Below are 17,149 nucleotides of genomic sequence, written 5' to 3' on the forward strand. Positions count from 1 at the left end.
ACATTAGAGAGAAGTATCTGTACTTTTCACTGCACTACATTTATAACAGGATTGAAGTAAAAGTACTTTTCATATGATTTGAGGAGGAGGAGGAGATATCACTACATTTACACTTTCAACATAAAAAGTAAAAGTATTGTTTATCTGTTAAAGTACATTTTTAAATGGGTACTTCAATACTTTACTTAAGTAGATATTTTTTTCCTTCTGTATTTGTTATTTTTCCTGGACTGTTTCTGCTCATTTTTTACGTCTGGACTGTACAAGGTAAAACCACAATAAAAATCACAAACACAAATACAGGAAGTTAAATGAATACTTCACTGCTGATAAACTGTGAGTTTGATCTGATAAAGTGACTCCGCCCATAATCAATCATTTATATTATTGATAAGATCCTGAGAACATAATAAAACAAAACTCTGAGCCGTACAGAGGTGGAACGTACTCAAGTACAAGTAATAAAGTACTACACTGAAGTATCTGTGCTTTACTTGAGTACATTTGAGAGCAGTATCTGTACTTTCTACTCCACTACATTTTGAACAGGACTGAAAAGTAAAAGTATTTGTTATTATCGTGTTTTATTTTAACACAAGTCTGAGCAAAACAAAAATATACAAATAAAAACAGATATGAAAAAAAAATCTGAACAAAATCAATACATTTGGAGCTTTATAAGATCTCAAAATATACACAAAATACTTTTACCTTTTTCTCTTTAAGTACATATTTAAACAGGTACTTTAATACTTTTTAGTAAATGTATTCATGTGATACTTTTACTTTCATGTGAGTATTTTTTGGCTCTGTCTCGACCTGAGCTGTTCTCTCTTCCTCGTCTGAAGATCCATCCTGCTCAAAAATACCTCGACAAACTGTTCCTACTGTGAGCGCCTCTCCACAGATCTGACATGTAACTTTGCCTGGTTGCACCCTTGTTTCCATGGAGACAGAGAAGTTGAATGTCAAACTGTAGAATAATTCAGGAAACAAACAGAAAAAACATAAGCTCAAACTAATAATGACACGACTGGAGCTCGAGCGGCGTTTTTCTGAGGTCGTTTGTTTCGGCCTAAATAAATTGTGCTCATGTTTTGGAGCTGATTTTGTTAATTTTACCCAAATGATCCAATTTGAATCAGATCTTGTTTTATTACAAACTGTAAAAGAGAACAGACGGTCACGTTCTCTCTGGAGTAAAGTGTTTAAATAAATAAAGTTTTACACGTTCTCTCTGTGCGTATGGAGCAAAGACTCTTTATATAAAAGGACAGAGCTAACCTGCTAGCATCGTGCTCCAAACAGGAAGTGATCATGGGGGCACTTCCTGTTCCATCGACTCTGTCTCTGCTGCTTCAGACTCATTCTGGTCTTAAATGTTCGTATTAACCCTCTACATGATCCTGGGGTTTTTATTTCACTATTGTGTCTGTAAATCAAGATATGAACATTAATAACAGACAAATCAGGTCCTTCTTTCCCCGAAGTCGCTCCTTCAACAGCCTCGCTCCTGATTGGCTCTTTGGTTGCTATGATACCTGTGTTCGGAATTCCAAATATGATTATCCTCTACACCTGCTCCAGCCTGAGCTTCATTTGAGCTGAAGCTGTGGTGACGTCAGACTCAGTCACTTCTTCAGTTTCACATATGGAGGAAGCTGTTTGACCAAACGAACTTTAAGGCCAATAAACGATACGCTGCAAAGTGTACATATTTTTTATTTTTATTTAACCAGGAAAAGACTCAATGAGATTAAAAATCTCTTTTCCAAGAGCGTCCTGGCCAAGAGGCCACAGTTTTAGGTACAAAAAAACCCAAACATATACACACAATTTAAAAACACAGATCGGTCAAAATGCTTCAACAGGTTCAATTAAAACGATTACACACTAATGATTCTACGTCCCTATTATTTAAGATATGTTTAAAAGAATCTGAGGAGACCAGCTCCTTTCATTTCAACTCATTTTGTAACAGGTTCCAGGCCCAAGGAGCAGAAAACTGAAAAACATTTTCCCAAACTCAGACCTAACCCTGAGAACAGATGATAAAAACAGATCCTGCGGGTGAAGGCTGTAGCTCCAGCCTCTCTGGACTCTGTGCCTTTGCAAATACGAAGGAACTGACCAAGAAAACATGTGTATATAAGTAGATACAAGAGTTTGAGTCTCTGTGTGGCCAGAGACGTCCACACGAGTGTACGGCACACACGAGTGTACAGCACACACGAGCGTACAGCACACACGAGCGTACAGCACACACGAGCGTACAGCACACACGAGCGTACAGCACACACGAGCGTACAGCACACACGAGCGTACAGCACACACGAGCGTACAGCACACAGTGGGGTGTACAGCCCACAGTGGGGTGTACAGCACACAGTGGGGCGTAGGCGCTTTGAGGCCAGTGATGAACCTCTGAGCTCCGTGGTCAGCTGAGTCCAGAGCTCACAGGCTCTGAGCTGAAGTGTTCATGTAAAACACATCCCCAAAGTCCAACACTGACATGAAAGTGACAGACACAAGCCTCAAAAGAAAGACAAGCCCGAATTTGAAACAAAAATCATAATTTCAGTCTCAGTTTCTTTGTAATTTGTTGTATGTGAAACGAGAATGAGACTGAACTGTCGATCCATATACCTACATACTTATATCTGTCTACTGACTCAATTGGAGTACTTTGAGACGTGGAGTACTTTGAGACATGGAGTACTTTGAGACGTGGAGTACTTTGAGACGTGGAGTACTTTGAGACGTGGATTACTTTCAGACGTGGAGTACTTTCAGACGTGGAGTACTTTCAGACGTGGAGTACTTTCAGACGTGGAGTACTTTGAGACGTGGAGTACTTTCAGACGTGGAGTACTTTCAGACGTGGAGTACTTTCAGACGTGCAAATTTGAGTGAGATTTGGAGTAAGTGTTTTAAAAGTTGTGAAAAGCATAAACTTTTAGGGTGAGTTTTAGACTTAGGAGAGTGTTTTGATCGGTGTGATCTGAAGTTGTTGAAGATCTTGTAGTGGAGTGTATGATGTGCTTTACGTTACTGTGTCATCTGTATAGAAATGAAGATTTACGTTTGTAGTATTTTGTGTATCGTCTGTCTCTACACACTGCCCTGTCATATGATAATATAAGGACATAACAGTACACTCTGAACCTCAGTGAGTTGTTCTTGTTCCTCACAGTGAACAGATCAGTACGACACAAACACATTTTACTGTCACTGTTTCATTGAGGAACTTCAAATATACGACATAAAGAAAAGTGATGATTCAATAGAACGACATGTTCACTGAGCGGCTCACTCTCACTTCAGGATAATTAATGGGTGGATCGTCTTACAGTTTGCACTCATCATTACTGCCTTTGAATCAGAGCCAAAATATACTTCTAGGAAAAAAGGGAAAGGGTTTAAATGACCATAATTAGTTTTATCTTGTGTAAATGGGTCAGAGGAGGTGGGGTCAGTCCGGTCTGTGGGTGTGAGGAGGATCTGGACCGACATGTTTTAATCGAGACGTTTAACATTTTGAGACGAGCAGATCGTTTTACGTTTGGTGGAATGACACTGAAAAATACACAGACTTTTATCTGTGAAGTGTAAAAGAATCAGGCCCTAAAGGAGCAGCACACTTGGCCTGGTTTGGTCCTGGTTTGAGCCCAGTTTAGTCCTGATGTGGACTTAGTTTGGTCCTGTTCTAGTCCAGGTTTAGTCCATCTTTAGTTCATCTTCAGTCCAGGTTGAGTCCAGGTTTAGTCCAGGTTTAGTCCATCTTTACTCCAGGTCTAGTCCATGTTTAGTCCATCTTTAGTCCATGTTTAGTCCAGGTTTAGTCCTGGTTTAGTCCTGGTTTAGTCCATGTTTAGTTCATCTTCAGTCCTGGTTTAGTCCATGTTTAGTCCGTGTTTAGTCCTGGTTTAGTCCATGTTTAGTCCTGGTTTAGTCCTGGTTTAGTCCTGGTTTAGTCCATGTTTAGTTCATCTTCAGTCCAGGTTTAGTCCATGTTTAGTCCGTGTTTAGTCCAGGTTTAGTCCATGTTTAGTCCAGGTTTAGTCCTGGTTTAGTCCTGGTTTAGTCCAGGTTTAGTCCATGTTTAGTCCATGTTTAGTCCATGTTTAGTCCAGGTTTAGTCCATGTTTAGTCCATGTTTAGTCCAGGTTTAGTCCATGTTTAGTCCAGGTTTAGTCCTGGTTTAGTCCTGGTTTAGTCCAGGTTTAGTCCATGTTTAGTCCATGTTTAGTCCATGTTTAGTCCAGGTTTAGTCCATGTTTAGTCCAGGTTTAGTCCTGGTTTAGTCCTGGTTTAGTCCTGGTTTAGTCCATCTTTAGTCCATGTTTAGTCCACCCTTAGTCCACGTTTAGTCCACGTTTAGTCCACGTTTAGTCCATCTTTAGTCCACGTTTAGTCCACGTTTAGTCCAGGTTGAGTCCAGGTTGAGTCCATGTTTAGTCCTGGTTTAGTCCATGTTTAGTCCAGGTTTAGTCCATGTTTAGTCCATGTTTAGTCCTGGTTTAGTCCATGTTTAGTCCAGGTTTAGTCCAGGTTTAGTCCAGGTTTAGTCCAGGTTTAGTCCATGTTTAGTCCATGTTTAGTCCTGGTTTAGTCCAGGTTGAGTCCAGGTTTAGTCCATGTTTAGTCCATATTTAGTCCATGTTTAGTCCTGGTTTAGTCCATCTTTAGTCCATCTTTAGTCCATGTTTAGTCCACGTTTAGTCCACGTTTAGTCCACGTTTAGTCCATCTTTAGTCCACGTTTAGTCCACGTTTAGTCCACGTTTAGTCCAGGTTGAGTCCATGTTTAGTCCTGGTTTAGTCCATGTTTAGTCCAGGTTTAGTCCAGGTTTAGTCCAGGTTTAGTCCATGTTTAGTCCATGTTTAGTCCTGGTTTAGTCCAGGTTTAGTCCAGGTTTAGTCCAGGTTTAGTCCAGGTTTAGTCCATGTTTAGTTCATCTTCAGTCCAGGTTTAGTCCAGGTTTAGTCCAGGTTTAGTCCAGGTTTAGTCCTGGTTTAGTCCATGTTTAGTCCAGCTTTAGTCCACGTTTAGTCCAGGTTGAGTCCATGTTTAGTCCTGGTTTAGTCCATCTTTAGTCCATCTTTAGTCCACGTTTAGTCCACGTTTAGTCCACGTTTAGTCCACGTTTAGTCCAGGTTGAGTCCATGTTTAGTCCACGTTTAGTCCACGTTTAGTCCACGTTTAGTCCACGTTTAGTCCACGTTTAGTCCACGTTTAGTCCATCTTTTGTCCACGTTTAGTCCACGTTTAGTCCAGGTTGAGTCCAGGTTGAGTCCATGTTTAGTCCTGGTTTAGTCCATGTTTAGTCCAGGTTTAGACCATGTTTAGTCCAGCTTTAGTCCACGTTTAGTCCAGGTTGAGTCCATGTTTAGTCCATGTTTAGTCCATATTTTGTCCATGTTTAGTCCATGTTTAGTCCTGGTTTAGTCCATCTTTAGTCCATCTTTAGTCCACGTTTAGTCCACGTTTAGTCCACGTTTAGTCCAGGTTGAGTCCATGTTTAGTCCATCTTTAGTCCATGTTTAGTCCACGTTTAGTCCACGTTTAGTCCACGTTTAGTCCACGTTTAGTCCATCTTTAGTCCACGTTTAGTCCACGTTTAGTCCAGGTTGAGTCCAGGTTGAGTCCATGTTTAGTCCTGGTTTAGTCCATGTTTAGTCCATGTTTAGTCCAGGTTTAGTCCATGTTTAGTCCATGTTTAGTCCTGGTTTAGTCCAGGTTTAGTCCAGGTTTAGTCCAGGTTTAGTCCATGTTTAGTTCATCTTCAGTCCAGGTTTAGTCCTGGTTTAGTCCATGTTTAGTCCATGTTTAGTCCTGGTTTAGTCCATGTTTAGTCCATGTTTAGTCCATGTTTAGTCCATCTTTAGTCCAGGTTTAGTCCATGTTTAGTCCATCTTTAGTCCTGGTTTAGTCCAGGTTTAGTCCATGTTTAGTTCATCTTCAGTCCTGGTTTAGTCCAGGTTTAGTCCATGTTTAGTCCATGTTTAGTCCATGTTTAGTCCATGTTTAGTCCATGTTTAGTCCAGGTTTAGTTCATCTTCAGTCCTGGTTTAGTCCATGTTTAGTCCATCTTTAGTCCTGGTTTAGTCCAGGTTTAGTCCATGTTTAGTTCATCTTCAGTCCTGGTTTAGTCCAGGTTTAGTCCAGGTTTAGTCCATGTTTAGTCCATCTTTAGTCCTGGTTTAGTCCTGGTTTAGTCCATGTTTAGTCCATCTTTAGTCCTGGTTTAGTCCAGGTTTAGTCCATGTTTAGTCCATGTTTAGTCCATGTTTAGTCCAGGTTTAGTCCAGGTTTAGTCCATGTTTAGTTCATCTTCAGTCCTGGTTTAGTCCATGTTTAGTCCATGTTTAGTCCATGTTTAGTCCAGGTTTAGTTCATCTTCAGTCCTGGTTTAGTCCATGTTTAGTCCTGGTTTAGTCCATGTTTAGTCCATGTTTAGTCCTGGTTTAGTCCATGTTTAGTCCAGGTTTAGTCCAGGTTTAGTCCAGGTTTAGTCCATATTTACAGTGAAGGAAACACTGAAATGATTCTCTGATTCTGATAAAGATCAAACTCAGTGAGGACCAGAGAACAAACATGAACTTCACCCACTGTCACTTTGAACATTTGGATTTCACATGTTCTTTAAAAATGAAGGAACGATACTGCCCCATTACACATGTTTTATCAATGAAAATAACCAGAGTCAAACTATAATTTGGTTCATTTGGGAGATTATTCGTGTTGTAAATTGTTTGTCCTAATACTTTCCAGTTTATAAAAAATATTTCAGACTTTTCTAAAAGGTTCTTCTCATGTGAAAGGCTCAGATTTCACTATTTTATCATCTCAGTTCTAAGTTTCCTCTTCACACACAGACCTGGAGTTGTGTTTGTTTCATTCACACAAACCTGCAGATTTAAGCTTCTCTCAAACTGAAAACACTCTGTTCCACCTTGTGATGTCATCATGTGGTGATACAGGAAGTGCTCCACTGTGTTTTTAAACTCCACACACCTTCATTTCTAAAATCACTTGGATCATTTCAGTCCTGGAGTTGTCTCTTATCTCGAATAAACTAAAGGTAAAAGCAGCTGTTCACTTGAAAAACTACCACTTGATGACATCACAAGGTGGAACGTCGCATTTTGATCTTTGTAGATGTGACAGACTAATAATAAAGTGACTCAAACATGTGAATGAAACAAAACACGACTCCAGTGTGTGTTTGAGGAGATAACAGTGTTAGAACATGGATTTAACCTCATCAGAGTCTATTTCGTGTGATATTGGACTTTTTAAATGTGCAAATCTGAACAAAATCTCGACACACAATGAAAATGGTGTAAAACAAACATAAGGACACACTTTTCCCCGTGTCTCTGTGTCTCTATGTCTCTATGTCTCCGTGTCTCTTCACACCGCGGGGCATGTCCACCTCTGGGCTCTACAGTGAGTCCAGCACATCCATCTTCTGCTCCACACTGTCATTATCATTCCTGTGAGTCCAGTGTGTGTTCAGGATCTGTGGGTTTGTTTGATGCACAGACAGAGACAGAGCTCACACCTGCAGCTCATCAACACCACCACCTCCACCTCCACCGCCACCTCCACCGCCACCTCCACCGCCGCCGCCACTGCTGCTGTACCGGGCCCCATTCTGAAGTCCAGGACAAGCTCCAACACGTTCACACAGTACAGTGTTCAGAAACAAAACAGCAGCAGAAACAGAAGAAGAAGCAGAAACCCACCTCCCGTCTCACAGCAACCCCCCCCCCCCACACACACACACCCCCACGCACACACACACACACACCCCCCACACACACACACCCCCACGCACACACACACACACCCCCACACACACACGCACACACACACACAAAACACGATTAAAACTGTCAAACCCACAGCACTCACCCTCTCACATGTACCAACAAAATCACCACATCACACACTGAACGCACAAAAAAAAGAGTCTCCACATGGACATCTCCACATTAAACTAAACAGGTCGTCTCCTGCAGTCGGTCCGGTCGAGGTTCAGCAGAGTGAGGTCAGCTGACACATGAATAAACTGAATGACCAGGTTATTCCATCAGTGGATTTTTGGGCAGATTCAAAGACGACGATGTCACGATTCATTGAGCTCAGACTGTGACAGACACACACGTCCACCACAGAGTCCAGACCTTAACCCCAGTGAGAATCTTTGTGCTGGAGAAACTTTGAGCAGCGTCAGACTCGACCAGCATCAAAAAGAAAAGATACTGCTCCATAATGTACTCGAGTAAAAGTAAAAAGTACACACTATAAAAGTACATACAGGTACAGTACTTTACTACTTTTACTTTGTTACTTTCCACCACTGATTGTGCCAAATCAGAATGTTATTATTATTATTATTATTATTATTATTATTATTCAGGTCACAGTATCAGAGTCACATTCACTGGATCATGTTTTATAGAGAAAAATAAAGATCAGGCCACGTCCATGAAACAAACGTTTGAATCAAGTTTGGTCAAAGTGTCAGTGACAATAAGAAACACACAACTGTACAACACAAAACAGCAACTGAGACTAAACCAGGACCAAACCAGGACCAAACCAGGACCAAACCTGGACCAAACCAAGACCAAACCTGGACCAAACCAAGACCAAACCAGAACCAAACCAGGACCAAACCTGGACCAAACCAGGACCAAACCAGGACCAAACCTGGACCAAACCTGGACCAAACCAAGACCAAACCTGGACCAAACCAAGACCAAACCAGAACCAAACCAGGACCAAACCTGGACCAAACCAGGACCAAACCAGGACCAAACCAGGACCAAACCAGGACCAAACCAGGACCAAACCAGGACCAAACCTGGTGTATAACACAATCAAACCTGGACTATAACAGGACTAAACCAGGTCTCCATCAGGATTAACTCTGGATAAAAGTGTGAAAGTGGCTTTAGTTTATACAAACGAGAAAACAATTGCAGAAGATTCAAAACTTGTTTCACAAAATGAGTGACTCCTGCGTCTTTGTGTTTGTCCAAAGCCCCGATAAATCAGACTCATTCTGACTCTGAAGTTCTGTTGCATTTGGCTCCATCTTTAAACCACATCAAGGCTCCAGATCTGTTTCTTTCAGAGAGCAGCGTTTAGAATAATGTCTAATTCTGCTGAAATGATAAACCACAGGAGCCACAGCATCAGCACAAACTCCAGAGAAAAGAGCAGCCTGAGACTCTGAGGAGAGTCATGTCCATTTAGACACGATCAACACAAATGTGTCTGTGCTCAGTGCACTCAGCTCTGCAAACAGAGACAATAAAGATAATGTCCATTTGTGCATCAGGGACACTCACATTAGACTGAAAAAAGCACTTTACCGCGTAAAAGACGCGCGTAATGATCAGTTCAGTCCTCGTGTGGTGATACTTGTGGACATGTGTCTTGTCCCTCTGCACATGTCTCCTCTCGCTCCAGATGTTATAAACGCACATTTCAGCCATGTTGTTGTGTAAAGGCGTTAATAGGACTCACCCACAACGACGCACAGAATATCCACCACCACCAGCAGCAGCTTCTTCCCTTGTTCCGTCATGTCTCCGCCGGTGCTGTGCTCTTGCATAAATAAACTGTGGAGAGGCTGAAAATGCGCACACGACACGTTTGGAGCAGAGACTGCGGTGTTTTCTGTTGGTGAGTCTCGATCCTCTTGTTCTTCCGGCTCCGCACCTCTGTCTCTCCACCTGAGCGCGCGCCTGCACTGAGCCAGGTGAGCAGCAGGGGACGTGCTCACGCAGAGGACGAGTGAACCCTGCCTCCCTTTACGCACAGCCTCTTTACGCGCAGCCTCTTTACGCACAGCCTCTTTACGCGCAGCCTCTTTACGCACAGCCTCTTTACGCACAGCCTCTTTACGCACAGCCTCTTTACGCACGGGGGGGTCTGGTTCCAGGGGCGTCTCCCAAAGACAAAACTAAAATGAGTTTAGAGTTTGGAGTTTAAAAGACTCAGGGCAGATGAACAAACACATGTGCATTTTCCTTTAAGGTGCCTCAAACTTTAAATGACAATGACATTTGTTTTGAAACTCTTTAATATGAAAAACAAAAACAGACACAGATCTACAGAACAAAACACATTAAAGTCACAGTAAATATATTCACAGTTACAATAGATTTCATTTGTATTAAACTGTGTTTTTGTCGTAACGGTGCGGATAGGACCAAAGGATGCAGACCAGAGCAGTTTTAACAGTGTTTATTTACAGCGGTGAAAATGCAGTCTTTAAACAGGTCACAAGAGCAGGTACAGGAACCGGGGAGCGGGAGACGGGTCAGGCGGGTGCGGTGCAGGTAGAGGCGGGCAGGACAGGACCAGGACGGGGATAGAAGCAGGTGCGGTACCAGGGCAGGCGGATCAGACGAAGACCAGAGCGGGGAGCGGGTGACAAACCAGAGACCAGGACCGGACAGGAGACGAGACGAGCAGGAGACGAGACGAGCAGGAGACGAGACGAGCAGGAGACGAGACGAGCAGGAGACAAGACGAGCTGGAAGCGATACCGGGACTGGAACGTGGCGGCAGGAGCTGGGCGAGTAGAGGCAGGAATCTGGAGGGTGCATAAATCCAAATGAGCATTTGCCGGAAAGTACCATATAACAAAGCTTAGCAAGAAACATTCACGTTTTACACGCGGACGGTCTGGCACCGAGTGTAGACTGCCAAGCCTTCTTGTACTCAGCAGCAGGTGGTGGTGATTAGGCTGATGCACCCCAGGTGTGCACGGGAGGAGTCAGGCACTCCACCCAGCTCCAGACACACAGGTAGGGGAGGGGGAGAGAGCACGGGAGGACAGGGAAACTGACATCATGACAGTACCCCCCCCCTAAGGTCCACCTCCTGGTGGACCCCCAGGCTTGTCAGGATGAGCGCGGTGGAAGTCTCTCACCATGTCGGGGTCCAGAATGCGTGCCCTGGGCACCCAGGATCGCTCCTCCGGACCGTAACCCTCCCAATCGACGAGGTACTGGAGGCCCCTACCACGGCGACGAACGTCAATCAGGCGGCGGACGGTGAACGCCGGGTGGCCGTCAATGACTCGGGCGGGCGGTGGGGGATCGGCCGGAGGGCACAGGTCGCTGGTCCGGACTGGTTTAACCTGGGAGACGTGAAAGGTCGGATGAATCCGGAGAGACGGGGGTAACTGGAGGCGCACCGCCGATGGATTTATGATCCTCATGATCTTAAACGGTCCCAGGAATCGGGGGGACAGCTTACGGGAGTCCGTCTTCAGCGGGACCGTCTTGGCGGAGAGCCAAACCATCTGGCCAGGTTGGTATACGGGCGCCGGGACACGGTGGCGATCGGCCGTCGCCTTAGTGCGCGCTCCAGCCCGAAGAAGGGCCGCCCTGGCCTTCTTCCAGATCCGGCGACAGCGCTGGAGATGGCGCTGAACAGACGGGACGGCGAGGTCCCTCTCCTCCGTGGGAAAGAGAGGGGGTTGATATCCCAGCGATGCCTCGAAGGGGGACATACCAGTGGCGGAACTCACGAGGGAGTTGTGAGCGTACTCTATCCAGGGTAGGTGAGTACTCCAGGTCGCGGGGTTGGCGGAGGCTGTGCACCGTAGGGCCGACTCCAGGTCTTGGTTGGCCCGCTCCGTCTGCCCATTAGATTGTGGATGGAACCCGGACGTGAGGCTAACCGTGGCCCCCAAACTGTCGCAGAAAGACCGCCATACCTGAGAGGTGAATTGGGTCCCTCTGTCGGACACGATGTCCACCGGGATGCCGTGGAGTCGGAAGACATGACTGGTCAGCTGGTCGGCAGTTTCTTTGGCTGTGGGGAGCTTAGGCAGGGCAACGAAATGGGCGGCCTTGGAGAAGCGGTCCACAATGGTGAGAACCACCGTGTTCCCCTGGGAAGGGGGAAGGCCCGTCACGAAGTCCAAGGCGATGTGGGACCAAGGGCGACGAGGAACTGGGAGAGGATGCAAGAGACCAGAAGGGGGTGAGTGGGAGGCCTTGGCCCGAGCACATACCTGGCAGGCGGCGACATAAGCCCGGGTGTCTGTGTCCATCGTGGGCCACCAGAAGCGTCTCCTGAGGAGGGAGAGAGAGCGACCGGCACCAGGATGGCAGGCGAAACGGGAGGCATGGACCCACTGGAGCACCTGAGACCGGACAGAATCGGGAACAAACAGTTTATCTGGAGGGCCGTTACCTGGGTCGGGGTCGTTGGTCTGGGCCTCTCGGACGGTGTCCTCGATATCCCAATGGACCGCGGCCACCACACACGAGGAGGGGATAATTGTTTCTGCGGTGACCGGGCTATCCTCCAGGGCGAACTGGCGGGAGAGGGCATCTGGTTTGACGTTCCGAGATCCGGGGCGGTAGGTGAGGAGAAAGTTGAAGCGGCTGAAGAAGAGGGACCAACGAGCTTGACGGGGATTGAGGCGCCTGGCGGACTGGATGTACTCCAAGTTTTTATGGTCGGTCCAGACGATGAATGGTTGCTCCGCCCCTTCGAGCCAGTGGCGCCACTCCTCCAAGGCCAGCTTTACGGCAAGGAGCTCCCGATCCCCCACATCATAATTGACCTCGGCCGAGGACAATCGCCGGGAAAAGAAGGCGCAGGGACAGAGGCGGTTGTGGGGGTCGAACCTCTGCGAAAGCACGGCCCCCACTCCCGAGTCGGAGGCGTCGACCTCCACGATGAATTGCCGTGAAGGGTCGGGCTGGTGCAGGATGGGAGCGGAGGTAAATAGTCTCTTAAGCTTCTCGAAGGCTGTCTGCGCCTCAGGAGACCAGGCAAACGGCAAAGCAGGAGAGGTGAGTTTAGTTAAGGGCGAGATAACCCTACTAAAATCCCGGATGAAACGTCTATAAAAATTGGCAAAGCCGATAAATCTCTGGAGCTGTCTCCGGCTGGTAGGAACGGGCCACTCAGTGACAGCCTGGATCTTTTCAGGGTCAGCTCTTACTTGGCCCCGCCCCACAATGAAGCCCAAAAAGCTGACCTCCTCTGCGTGAAACTCGCATTTCTCAGCTTTCACGAACAGTTTATTCTCGAGGAGGCGCTGGAGAACCTGGCGAACGTGCTGATGATGCTCCTGGGGGGACCGCGAGAAAATCAAGATGTCATCCAAGTAGACAAAGACGAATCGGTTAAGGAAATCACGGAGCACATCGTTGATGAGGGCTTGGAATACGGCAGGGGCGTTGGTGAGACCGAAGGGCATAACCAAGTATTCGAAATGTCCCAGGGGTGTCTTGAAGGCCGTCTTCCATTCGTCTCCCTCCCTGATGCGCACCAGGTGGTACGCATTCCGCAAATCCAACTTTGAGAAGATGGTCGCACCGTGGAGGGGCGTAAATGCCGAGTCCAGTAAGGGAAGCGGGTATTTATTCTTTACGGTTATATTGTTCAGACCCCGGTAATCAATGCAAGGCCGCAGGGATTTGTCCTTCTTAGCCACAAAGAAGAACCCCGCTCCCACGGGTGAAGTGGACGGGCGGATGATTCCGGCAGCCAGGGACCCACGGATATAGTCCTCCATTGACTCGCGTTCAGGTTTAGACAGGTTATATAGCCTGCTAGATGGTAGTGGGGCACCCGGCAGGAGGTCAATGGCGCAGTCATATGGACGGTGGGGCGGTAAAGAGAGGGCCTTGCTCTTGCTAAAAACCTCCCCCAGGTCGTGATATTCAGCAGGCACCGAGGACAGATTGGGGGTGTCTGGGGACGGATCAGCGACAGGAACGGACCTCCCGGCCGGAGGGAGGGCGGACCGAAGGCACTTGGCGTGGCAATCGGGACTCCAGCCCGAAACTCCGCCCCTGGCCCAATCGAAAACAGGGTTGTGGGCGCGTAGCCAGGGGTAACCAAGGACCAGAGGAGAAGCGGAGGAGGACAGGACATGAAACTGACGGTTCTCTTGGTGGTTGCCGGACAGAATCACGGTGACAGGTTCTGTGATGTGAGTGATGTGCCCCAGAAAACGTCCATTGAGCCCCTGGGCATTTAAGGGGCGTTCGAGGGGCTCCAGGTAGACCCCGAGCTGCTCCGCGACTTGGGCATCAATAAAGTCCCTCTCAGCCCCGGAGTCGATAAGGGCGGAAACGCATAAGGTCTCTGTGCGAACGCACAGGGTGGCGCTGAGCCGCAGTCTATTAGAAGAGTCCAGGATGTGTTGCTCGCCCACCAGTACTCCCAGTGCTACTGGTGGGCCCCCCCTTTTGGCCGAACTGGGCAAGTGACCACATAATGTCCGCGCTCACCGCAGTAGAGGCAAGCCCCGGCCAGACGACGCCTCCGTTGACGCTCCTCGGTCGACACAAGGGTCCTGTCGAGTTGCATGGGCTCATCCGGCGGGGGCGGGGCAGCGCGTGGCTCCGGCGGGACCGGTGACCGGCGTCTCTCTCGGCGACGAGCCCGTAGGCGGTTGTCTATACGGTGAGTGAGGGAGATGAGGGTCCGCAGGTCGGGGGGTTCGTCCCGGGAAACCAATTCATCTTTCAAAGTCTCGTTCAGGCCCCGCACAAACACAGCCCGCAGCGCGCTGTCCGTCCAGTCCAGCTCCGCCGCATGTGTCCAGAATTCAATGGAATAATCCGCTACCGTCCTGGAGCCCTGGCTGAGAGTCAATAACCGGGAGGCAGCATTGTCCTGGTAGTGCGGGTGGTCAAACACCAGCTTAAACGTGGACACAAATTCATTAAAATCCAGGCTATCCACAGACGTCTTCATTAGGCGCGCCTCTGCCCACTGGAGAGCTCTGCCCCGGAGTAATCCACATATATATCGGATCTTGGTGGCCCCCGAGCTGAAACGAGAAGGGCATTGCTGGAACATGAACTCGCACTGGAACAGGAATCCGCGACAGAGGTGAGGTTGTCCAGCATACGGCTCCGGATCCGTGCCTCTCGGCTCCGGGAGGCATGGTGGCGCTCCAGCTGCAGCAGGCGGGGTGACGAGGAGCGCGGCCACCTGGTGGTTAAGCTGTGCCACCTGCTGGGACAATGTCTGATTTAGCTCCAATAGAGTTCGAATGGATTGTTCGTGCTGACCCAGCACCGCCTCGGGGTGAGAGTGCGTGAGGCGGCGCATCTGGTCCGGATCTGAGCCTGCTTGGTCCATAGTGGCCAGACCGTTCTGTCGTAACGGTGCGGATAGGACCAAAGGATGCAGACCAGAGCAGTTTTAACAGTGTTTATTTACAGCGGTGAAAATGCAGTCTTTAAACAGGTCACAAGAGCAGGTACAGGAACCGGGGAGCGGGAGACGGGTCAGGCGGGTGCGGTGCAGGTAGAGGCGGGCAGGACAGGACCAGGACGGGGATAGAAGCAGGTGCGGTACCAGGGCAGGCGGATCAGACGAAGACCAGAGCGGGGAGCGGGTGACAAACCAGAGACCAGGACCGGACAGGAGACGAGACGAGCAGGAGACGAGACGAGCAGGAGACGAGACGAGCAGGAGACGAGACGAGCAGGAGACAAGACGAGCTGGAAGCGATACCGGGACTGGAACGTGGCGGCAGGAGCTGGGCGAGTAGAGGCAGGAATCTGGAGGGTGCATAAATCCAAATGAGCATTTGCCGGAAAGTACCATATAACAAAGCTTAGCAAGAAACATTCACGTTTTACACGCGGACGGTCTGGCACCGAGTGTAGACTGCCAAGCCTTCTTGTACTCAGCAGCAGGTGGTGGTGATTAGGCTGATGCACCCCAGGTGTGCACGGGAGGAGTCAGGCACTCCACCCAGCTCCAGACACACAGGTAGGGGAGGGGGAGAGAGCACGGGAGGACAGGGAAACTGACATCATGACAGTTTTTTTTTATACAGGCACAAATATGAAACAGAAAAGTAACAGCCACAAAAAAAATACTGACAAACACCTGAACCACAGACAAGTCATTAGTTTCATTAAAATTAAGTCACATCACCGGGAAAAACAAAGAAAAGTGAAAATCATTTAAAACTGTAAATTAATTGAGAATCTATTTGATCTTCTTCTGTGGAGCCTGAGCTCAAAAAATGAGTTGAAAATATTTAGACGAGACGCTGCAGGTGAAATTTAGAAAAACTTTTACTAACCTAAAAAAATAAATAAATAAATAAAAAATGCATAAACATAACAGCCAAAATTTGGGATTATTACACAGATTTAAAATGATTTTATACTATTATTATTATTATTATTATTATTATTATTATTATTATTATTATTATATGTCTCTCATGTCTGGTCTGTAGTTTGTCGTTTTATTTATTTATTCTAACTTTTATTTTTATTTGGCAAAGTGTCAATGAAGTTTACAGTATTTATTTTGACTTATATGTGACTTTTTTCAAATAACAAAATTAATAAAACTAAACGGTGGATTTTTAATATTGTAGTTTTAGTATAAACTAAATCTGACTAAAAATGTGCCTGAAAAATCAATTAAAACTAAATCAGACGTGAAGTTCTCCATCTCGTCGTGTGGAGGAGAAACAGTTTGACGCTGCAACGTCTCAACTAAAACTCTAAAGAGGAAAGTGATTAAATAAATATTAAAACATTTTTCAGAGTGGACATTTCTCTGGATCCCACACTTAAACATATTCACAGTTATCATAGAATTAATCTGTACAAAACTGTTTTTTTTAATAAAACAGGCACAAATATTATGAAAAGTAACAGCCACAAAAATATTGACAAACCTCTGAGTCACAGAGACACGAGGATAAAAACAGGACTAAATATTTAAGAAACACAATCAGATAAAGCACAAAGAATAAAAAAAAGATTTAAAACTGTTAATAATCCAGTGCATCTGTTCAATCTGTGGCTGAGTGAAGATGTTTGTCAAACGTCTTCACTCCAACGATTTGTCCATTTGATTTAATTTCATCTTTTACTCTGGATCAGACCTGTATAACTCCAGGATTACACAGAAATGACAAAGAAATACACTGAAAACATTCATTCTTACAGTGTGTGCTCGCCTCTCCACAAACCTGATCTGTAACTCAGCCTTGTGATACAATCTGCACGTCTCCATGGAGATACTTACGGCTGACACTGAACCGTGCGACTGAAACATCTCAAAAGTGACAGAAAAGTTCCTTAAATGCTGCGTGAGCTTCATGACTTTT

General features: G+C 46.7%; 1 protein-coding gene across 1 annotated transcript in view; it reads right to left on the reverse strand.

The window, feature by feature from the left end:
• The window catches only part of LOC117390306 (phospholipid phosphatase 2-like), a 42,436-nt gene extending 32,672 nt beyond the window's left edge, over window positions 1-9,764 (reverse strand). The window contains exon 1 of the mRNA XM_033988012.2: window positions 9,544-9,764. Within this exon, the coding sequence (XP_033843903.1) occupies window positions 9,544-9,631 (88 nt within the window). The 5' untranslated portion in view covers window positions 9,632-9,764. The remainder of the gene's footprint in view (window positions 1-9,543) is intronic.
• Between the last annotated feature and the right edge of the window lie 7,385 nt (window positions 9,765-17,149).

The sequence above is a fragment of the Periophthalmus magnuspinnatus genome, chromosome 22 (genome assembly GCF_009829125.3).
Source record: "Periophthalmus magnuspinnatus isolate fPerMag1 chromosome 22, fPerMag1.2.pri, whole genome shotgun sequence".
NCBI classification, from domain to species: Eukaryota; Metazoa; Chordata; class Actinopteri; order Gobiiformes; family Gobiidae; genus Periophthalmus; species Periophthalmus magnuspinnatus.